Source organism: Primulina huaijiensis, unplaced genomic scaffold (assembly GCF_012295235.1).
Source record: "Primulina huaijiensis isolate GDHJ02 unplaced genomic scaffold, ASM1229523v2 scaffold4759, whole genome shotgun sequence".
Taxonomy (NCBI): domain Eukaryota; kingdom Viridiplantae; phylum Streptophyta; class Magnoliopsida; order Lamiales; family Gesneriaceae; genus Primulina; species Primulina huaijiensis.
Window position 1 is genome coordinate 2,149 of NW_027360589.1, and position 9,673 is coordinate 11,821.

The following is a 9,673-nucleotide window of genomic DNA, read 5'->3' on the forward strand; positions in this document are numbered from 1 at the left end:
ATTTGTTTACTTCTTTTACGTTTAAGTTTATCATTATTTCAAGTGAGATGATATTGCGGCTACAAAAGAATATTATTTTTATGATCAAAACCCATATCATGTAAGTTAACAAATTGAGTTTGGCGGATTTATTTAAGCTTTGGAATTCATTGTCTTTCATGATTTAAGTACAAAATGTTTCGGTGTTATGGTGTTGTAATATCATGAATGTTTAATTTATTAACTCAATATATTCATGACACACGCAACGCGTGTGCCTCGGTAGCTAGTTATGTATTATATTATATTATATTATATTCTATTATTTTATTAATACAATATAATATAATATTAAAAAAAAGATAAATATGAATCGAATGAATCAGAATTCATTCGAAAGTGTGTATTACAGAGGAGAGAAAGTAGAAAGAAAGAATAGGTTTTGAATTTTCGTTTCGAACTTGCGACTTATCGGTTTATCCAATCGACGAACCGACTGCAGTTCTGAGATCGTTGACACGAGGTCTTCGATTTATGATTGTTTAGAATTATATCTATGTGTTTTTAACGCTTGGACTCCAAAATATTCCGATTTTTACTCGGAGATAGTACTTCTTGTAAATCCCTACGAACGGCTCTTCTCTTTTGATCATCTAATGGGGTCTACGATCAGAATCTGAATTTTTTGTTTGGATTGCACTAGAAATCACAAGCGATTTATGCGTTGAGATTACGTACTCCGACTTTCCAAAATCCGGAGACGATGCAGCGATGGCGGCGCATCGACGGTGGAAGAACAAAGTGGCCGAAAAATTTTCTCTAAATTTCTCAAGGTGGGCCGTGACTTTATCTTTAAAAAATGGGAAGATTTTGTTAATTTTTGCTTATTGATTCTTAATCAATAGTTAACCAAATAATTATTGATTCTTAATCGATAATTTAGCAAATCCAATTTGCTAATGGCCAAAATTTCTTCCACCCATTTAATGAAGTGGCTGTGGGTTTCTTGTCAAGGAAGGGAGATACTTTTTTCTTTTGCGTGAAAAAATCATCCTCCAACAATGAACCCTAATATGTATTTATAGAGTGAGACTCCTAATCTTATTAGGAGTCCTTCTTCCACAAGGACTCTAATAATTTCATTATATTTAAACTCCCATAAAATTAATATATAATATATTTATTAACATTTAATAATACATGATATAATAATATCATATACACATATTTTATATCACCATATAANTGTCATTTTACATCGAAATATGGGTGTTCAAATTTCAAATAAAACCGAAAAAATCGAAAATCCAAACCGAAAAAATCGAACACTGAATCGAACCGAAAACCGAATTTTATAATTCAGATATAAATGTTAAAACCGAAATTTATTTGGTTCGATTTCAGATTATATATGTCAAAACCGAACCGACCGAAAAAACAAAAATTTCATTAAATTAATAATTTTATTTTTATTATATTTTTTTGAGATGATATCAGTGAATGATGAATTATTTTGAATAATATTTAGTTGATTGTTGTTTATGTAATTCATTTAGACTTTATATTTATATGTTTTACTAAGAAATCATGTAAAAAGATAACATATTATATTTTACAATATATTTATCTTATTAATTTAAATAATTTTATCAAAACCGAAATAACCGACCGAAATAACCGAACAATTTCGATAGAAAACAGAACCGAAGAAAAATGGTTCGGATATCGGATTATATATTTGTAAAACCGAAAACCGAAAAACATAAATAAAAAACCGAAAAACCGAACCGAACCGATGAACACCCCTACATGAAAATGCTAATGTGATGCTAGAAAAAGATGATGTGTCACTTAAACTCGATGATGTGACAACTTACATTACCGAAATATCTGATGCACCACGTTAGCACTAAAGTGAAAATTGAATAAATTTTTTTAAAAAAATGTAGAAGCTAGTAAACTCTAAGTATATAGTTCATTTTCCGTATTAAACCGCAAATGACTGATTACAGACACAAAAAAAAAAAAAAAAATTAAAAACCATATGAATTACATGACCAAATATATAGTCCAGTTTTCGTATTTAGTATTGTTTGATATACTCTTTTATCAATCTACCTTTATTTGATTTATTTTTTAGTTATTATTATATTTTATTTAATTTAATTAGTAAATTTTTCATTAAATAAAATATAAAAATGAATTTTTTTTATAAAATTTATTTTTTTAATAATTTTTTTAATCAATATGAAAACGCAAGTCTAAATAAATATATTTGACAGAACATCTATTTTCAACTTTAAAAACGAAATCTATTTCCGGATAATTTACATTAAATTTAATGATGATTTAATCGGCCGCCAAACATCCATCCATGTGATGTGCCCATGAATTCCGGCTGTCGTTTCAGTTCTGGATTACACGTAGATTGATTGATATAATCCTGGAAACCATCCAATAAATCTTGAGCACCTGTATAAGCTTTCGCGTTTGCGTTTGATTTTATCAAGCAATAAAAAAATGCACACACGACACTTCTTTTGCGCCAGCACACCAAGAATCCACAACTCCAATTGGGTTTTGGAGAAACTTCAAGATGCCCAGTGTAGTTCGTTTCTTTCTATATATAGTTGGAGTAAAAGCACCAAGAATCAGTTTTTGGAACTGGGTTTTCATTTTCCTGTATCCCACGTGATTTGTATAGGATAAGTGGAAAAATGAGTGGGAGGGATGATGGAGAAGATGGGAGGGGGGACTTGAGGAAGCCATTTTTGCATACTGGGAGTTGGTATAGAATGGGTTCGAGGCAGTCTAGCTTGATGGGCTCTTCTCAGGCGATTAGGGACAATTCCGTCTCTCTGTTGGCTTGTGTCCTGATTGTGGCTTTGGGTCCTATCCAGACTGGTTTCACTGTACTTTGTTCTTTCATTTTCACTAGATAAATCTTCTTGCTTTATCGGCTTTCTTTGAGCTATTGATCTTTGTTATAGGCTTAGAGTAGGCTGTTTCATTCATAGTGATGGATGGGTGATGAAAACTTTGTATTTTAGGAAAATTGCATGTTCAAGTGGAGAGATTTTTGTTGCTGATAATGGTACTTGATTGTGTTCTCTTTTGTAACTGCAAGTCTATAAGCTTGTGGTTGCTGAGGGGTTCTGAATTGGGGTCTTTTATTTGGAAAAAAAATATGCACAAAATTGAGATAAAACAATTCAATCTTCCCCTTTTGCCTTGGCATTTAGAGAATTGGGAAAAAATAACATGTTGAGGTCGATGGAATAGATTACTCAACTTCTGTATGTTTGTGACATTGTGTCTTTAACATTGTCACACCAAGAATGTAGTTCGAAATTTAGTTGTTTTTTTCATGCTAAAAAGGGGGATGTATGAGTAATTCTTAACCAACGCTTATAACTTGTTCAATCATTGGCTCGAATGCCTTAATTGGAACTCGTACAAGAACTTTTTTATGAATCTAGTTCTAATTCCAGTTCCTGTTCTTTGCTGTCAAATATGTGTTTAAGTTAATTTTTTCTTTTTCCTTCTCGTGAACTGGTATGCTATTGGACTCTTAAGTACATGTGTTCATAAGTACTAGCTAATTATTCCTTTCCTTTTTGTTGTCAAGTGTGGTTATTCTTCTCCAACACAGTATGATATCACCAAAGATCTTAAGCTCACTGTCTCACAGGTGAGGAATTATTAAATTTTCTTGTTTTAATTTAAATCGTTTTCTTTTTCCATGATTATACCATCACTTGTTTCTGTTTTTAATTATTGGACCAGTTCTCCTTATTTGGTTCTTTATCGAATGTGGGTGCTATGGTCGGGGCACTAGCTAGCGGTCAAATTTCTGAGCACATAGGACGTAAAGGGGTACATTTTTTTCCCAACAATTATGATGTTTGCATCAAGTGTTTTTGTTTCTTGACATTTTTTCATTGGTATTGCAGTCTCTAATGGTCGCTGCCATACCTAATATCATCGGTTGGCTTACTATATCATTTTCCACGGTGAGTTTTCAGTAATGTAATACCATACTCTTACTTCCGAAAATTGAACTTTTAAATTGCCACCGTTTGTCTTTACTTTTACATCAGGACTTCTCATTTCTGTATATGGGAAGATTGTTGGAAGGATTCGGTGTGGGTATGATCTCTTACACGGTAGATACACAAGCTTTTCACATGTTTATTTATGATGTCAAGTATCTTGTAAACATCAGTCCTGTAATATTCTTCTCTGATTCGATTTTAGGTTCCTGTGTATCTCGTGGAAATAGCGCCTCAAAATCTGAGAGGAGCACTTGGTTCCGTGAACCAGGTCTGATGAGAGTACTCTCATTTTTTCCCCTTGTTGTCACTAACACAAAGTGACTGAATTCTACTTTTGCTATATGATGTAGCTCTGTGTCACAATTGGAGTGTTGCTGGCGTATATACTCGGATTATTTGTTCATTGGAGAGTGCTTGCTGTTCTTGGTAATCCCCTAACACATATTTTATGATCTTTGACGCCTGTTTTTGAAATCAATTTTCATGTTACACTTTCTTTGATTAGTTCGCTACAAGGCTTCCAAAGTAGTGACCGGTATTCTTTTCATTGACAGGAATACTGCCGTGCCTAGTGTTGATACCAGGCCTCTTTTTTATTCCAGAATCTCCTCGCTGGCTGGTGAGTCTTTTGAAAATGTTTTCCAAAGAAAATTCTAGTACTTATATAACTGTCATTTTGAAAATTAGGCTAAAGTGGGGATGACAGAGGATTTTGAAGCTTCTCTGCAAGTTCTTCGAGGATTTGACACCGATATTACACTTGAAGTAAATGAAATAAAGGTGAGATGTTTAAGTTTGTTTTTGTGAGACATACATTATGGATGTGAATACACACCATCATCATTTCTTTTTAACTTATGATAAGATAATTATTTCCTTAGAAAATACAAACTATCAGATTTCATACGACGATTTTTTGTTTGCCAGAGGTCTGTAGCTTCAACAAGCCGAAGAACGGCAATACGTTTCGCAGATCTCAAAATGAGAAAACTTTGGTTACCTCTCATGGTACTTTAAAGGGTTCTCTGTTTTCTGTGATCATGTTGTGTTACTTCTCATATGCTGAGTCGTTTTTGACCACTTTTTGTGTTCTTTAACATACACTGCAGATAGGAATTGGGTTGCTTATACTTCAACAGCTAACTGGGATGAATGGCATCATCTTCTATTCGGCAACTATTTTTGCATCAGCTGGTGAGTGACTTTTTCTTTGTTGAATAACCTAAAGACGTGAAAATGAGTTTCACTCGGCATATGGCTTCTATGTGTATTTTGCGTTTCGTAAAAGATAAAAGGTTTTTTTCTTTTCACTCATCAGCCTTGTGGATCAGAGCCCACAAGAAATTTTGTATAGATTTTATAGCAATTATTTTGTATCTGTTGTTATTTAGTAAAAACAATTAATCTAACTTGGTAGAGAAACATAATATACAGTGTTGCAAAAAATTCATTATGATTTCTATCATAAATTGATGTGGAATTCTATGGTTTTTACACGGTAGCCTCGATTGAACAGGTATCTCATCGAGCAATGCTGCAACAGTTGGTGTTGGTGCTATCCAGGTTAAATTTCTATCAATGTAGTTATTGACTTCTTGTATTTTTGTTCTTTCATATTTTATCTATCAGAAAATGCCCGGATGGCTAATTACAAGCATTTCCGATTACTTTTTTCAGGTTATTGCTACTGGAGTTTCTGCATGGTTGGTGGATCGAAGTGGTCGTCGGATTCTACTTTTAGTAAGTTTAGAGAAATATGACCATTTTAAAGGGGTTTATAACTTATCCATATAAAGTACATAAACGGAAGATACTTGTCTCAGGTCTCCTCCTTCGGAATGATCTTCAGTCTTATACTTGCTACGGTTTCGTTCTATCTAAAGGTAGGTAGTTTCTTGCAATCTTTTGTTATTTTGTCGATAACAGATATCTAAAGGTAGGTAGTTTCTTGCAATCTTTTGTTATTTTGTCGATAACAGAGTTAACACAGATATTATTGCACACGAAAACGGTATTTGATTTCATGTTCTCTTGTTTCTCGGGACGCATGGTCCGTGGGCAATTTGAAAATGTTTCCAGGATTTGATACCGGAGGATTCTGCTCTCTTTGGCATACTTGGAATCCTTTCAGTTATTGGAGTTTTGGTACGTATATTAAACATACGGAATATTGTAGAAAGAACTCGACAGACTCAAAAATTCGATTAACAGATGGTTGCTTAATGTATTTTCTAGACAAAAGCTACCTTCAAAATTAGCTTGTTCATGATCTCTCAATAAATTTTAATCAATTTTCTTTGCATTGTAGTTGATGGTTGTTTTCTTTTCACTTGGAATGGGTCCAATTCCATGGCTTATGATGTCCGAGGTACTCTTTCTTCCCCTCTTCTACAAAGTATTTCTAGTCTCCTTTCATATTCTAACTACAATGAATGTCATAAATTTTATTTGCATGTAAATGAACATTCCATAGAGATTAGATTGTATTACGTCGCACGGGTTGTGCTATTCGCGCAAAAAGTTTGGTTTTGATATTGAATTCTCATCTTAAAAAAGCAATTCATAAAGTTTAATGTACTTTCTCCAGTTTTCCTTCAGAAAGAAAAAGCAGAAACAATTTTAGTATTTGGATACAGTAGTGAATTTTCTTCCAAAGAGAAGGTTAAGCAGAAGCTCAGGAGCCACATTTTGTTGATTTCCAGAATGCGCATTTTAAGCGCTTGCTTAAAATAACTTTTGCATCCGAATAGTTTTTTGTGTGTGTGTGAAAAGCTTGTTATTAAAGTTTTCGTATCCGAAAGTACTTGAAAAGTGCGACATAAAACCATTTCATACCGTCACACTGCTAAGACATAATCTTTGGCAAAAACGAGCATACGCATGATTGAATATCTAATCTTTATTGGATGAAAAAAGCAGACATATCGATCCCGGAATATTTTTTATGATTTAATTGAAATATCAATGTACTTTAGTAGATTATTGTGTAACATTAGTTACTTGGGATCTCAGATTCTTCCTGCTAAAATCAAAGGACTGGGTGGAAGTGTAGCTACTTTAGCTAACTGGTTCTTTTGCTGGGTTATTACAATGACTGCACCTTTATCACTGGCTTGGAGCACTGGAGGTTTGTGATTCTTACACTTTTCGGTTACTCATCTTTTGTTTTGCTTCGTCAACAATAATAATTGATAAAAAAATAGAACCAAGATAACACATGAGATTTACAGTAGTTCAATATCAATAGGATATCTACTTCCAGTTGCCACTGCAGTAAATTATCACTTTAATAAAACTGGAGGTCCTTCTTTCCTAAAGATAGAATCACAGGAGCACATTCCCTGGATAGGAGTTTACCACCCTAATCTAACCCTCACACCGGGTTGATGAGATGTTATTCTTAGGATAGTACGCTGATGCGAAATCCGATGCTCCAAATCTTAACATATGGATATTATAAATGTTGATAATGTTAAAGTGGTAAAACATGAGTTCATTAGATCAACTGTTTAGAGCAGTATCCTTATGGTAGCTTGAACTCAACACCACCCACGTCGACCTTACTGCGAAGATTGATGTGAACAATTAGGCTTGACATATATTAACAGTTTTTTCTACAAACTGTTTGCTAAAATAGTCACACTCGTACACAAACTATACCCTTTCGGAATACTTAACGAATGCTCAGAGTGTAAGATGTGATGAATATCATCAAGAAAGCTACATAGTCAATATAGGCGAGCACGGGTAGTTACCTCGTCTCAATGAATACAATCGAATTTGATACGCAACTTTTTTGAATGTAAATATCACTCCGAGAATTCCGCTCTATCAGTATCACATTTCTACATCCGCTCTTATGACTAACTTGTTGAACTAATCGAGCATGTTTCAACAGGAAGTTTCACCATTTACACGGTTATGTGCATCTTCACTTTGGCATTTGTGGCGATTTGGGTGCCGGAAACTAAAGGAAAAACATTAGAAGAAATCCATTCCTCTTTTAGCTAAAAGTTTTTTTTTTTTTTTTTTAATTTCTTTGTTTTTTAATTCATTCTGCCAAATTTTGTAATAGTAACAATGTATTATTCAAGTCATCGTTGTGTCGTTCTGTTCTCTATTATTTCTATGTATGTTTTATGTTATTCAACACAGGGTAATGTTATTTACGCTCAATCTGTTGTTATATATTAAAGTTAAACTCGCAAAACTGATTATTTCGGGGATTTGTTCATGTTACCATATGAGTAGTGTTCTTACTCTTGATCTTGGGTTGCAAGTGATCATATTTATTTTTTTATATAATGAAATGTGCGAGTTCATGTGAAAAAATGATTGTCGTCCTGTTATGATCCTTTGATGAATAGTTGGAGTACTATTCGTGTGGTGGCATCGACTAATAATTGTCGTCATGTTACGATCCTTGAACGAATAGTTGGAGTACTATTCATGTGATGGCATCGACTAATTTTTGTTTGAGTAAGTCTCTTGTGAGACGGTCTCACGAATCTTTATCTGTGAGACGAGTCAATCCTATCGACATTCACAATAAAAAACAATATTCTTAGCATAAAAAGTAATATTTTTTCATGAATGACTCAAATAAGAGATTCGTTTCACAAAATACGACCCGTGAGATCGCCTCACACAAGTTTTTCTCTTTCTGTTTTGGCGTGTTGGTGAAGTTTTTTTTTTGAGGTCCCGAAAATATATTTTAATATCTTAATATTTTTATTGCAATATCTTCTCAGTTTCAAATATAGTGGAAAATTAGTTAGATATACGTAAAAATCTTCATTTTTAAAAAAAATTTGCTCTCACATAATCAAACACATACACATAGGTCGATCGCTAGTTTAATAGTAAATTTACTCTATTTGATGGAGAAACTCGTTATTATTCATTTTTATCTATTTCTCTTGTCGATGTTGTATGGATGACGACTATGAGATTATGTTTTTAGAGCATGTGTAACGGGGTGTTATGAAGTTGATAACTTTATTTTAGGTTGATGTCAGCGTTGATAATTTTATCTCGTGTTTTTTCAGATTTGAAATGATATTGAAGAGATGACGTTAAAATATTAATTTTTTATTTCATTTAATATTTTTTTTTAAAAAAGCATAATAAAAATTGCATATAATTATAACAAATTAAAAAAAATACATGACATAAAAATGCAAATAATTAAAATTTAATTACAGATTGAATCTTTAACGAATAATTTGTTATTGCATCTTCATATAATACAAACGTTGAAAGTCAATGAACCTTGGATCATTATTTCTCTATGATCTGATTTTCATGTTCTATCTCCCTTATTTCGTTTTTCTTTTCCATAGTTTGCTGAACTTTTTGCATAATGATATTTTGCTAGAGCAATCTTCACATCTTCCTTTTATTTATCTCCTTCATGCTTTGTTTTGAGCCTATCCATCATATTTGTGTCTTTTAATCTTTCTCTGTCTCATGGTTTTTTTTTAAGACATTCCTTCCCATTTGTCTAATGATTTTGCTCACTTCATGAACGTCGTCTCCTTCCTCTACGGTCCGTGTATCGAAGGGTGTGGAGAAAGGAGATGGAGACGATTTATCATCAACATTATTCAGATTGTTCGTAGCATTCGTCGAATCTCCTT

The 9,673-nt window shown here is 33.0% G+C and overlaps 1 protein-coding gene across 1 annotated transcript; it reads left to right on the top strand.

Annotated features, from left to right (window-relative positions):
* Positions 1-2,342: 2,342 nt before the first annotated feature.
* On the top strand, positions 2,343-8,291 carry LOC140970275 (sugar transporter ERD6-like 6). Its single transcript, XM_073431932.1, has 18 exons — positions 2,343-2,891; positions 3,608-3,670; positions 3,766-3,855; positions 3,933-3,992; positions 4,080-4,145; positions 4,237-4,302; positions 4,385-4,460; positions 4,589-4,653; positions 4,722-4,814; positions 4,962-5,042; positions 5,144-5,228; positions 5,551-5,597; positions 5,712-5,774; positions 5,858-5,917; positions 6,114-6,179; positions 6,343-6,402; positions 7,047-7,161; positions 7,933-8,291. Exons 1-18 carry the CDS (start codon positions 2,697-2,699, stop codon positions 8,043-8,045), a joined length of 1,464 nt encoding a protein of 487 aa, XP_073288033.1. The 5' UTR covers positions 2,343-2,696; the 3' UTR covers positions 8,046-8,291.
* Positions 8,292-9,673: the final 1,382 nt, after the last annotated feature.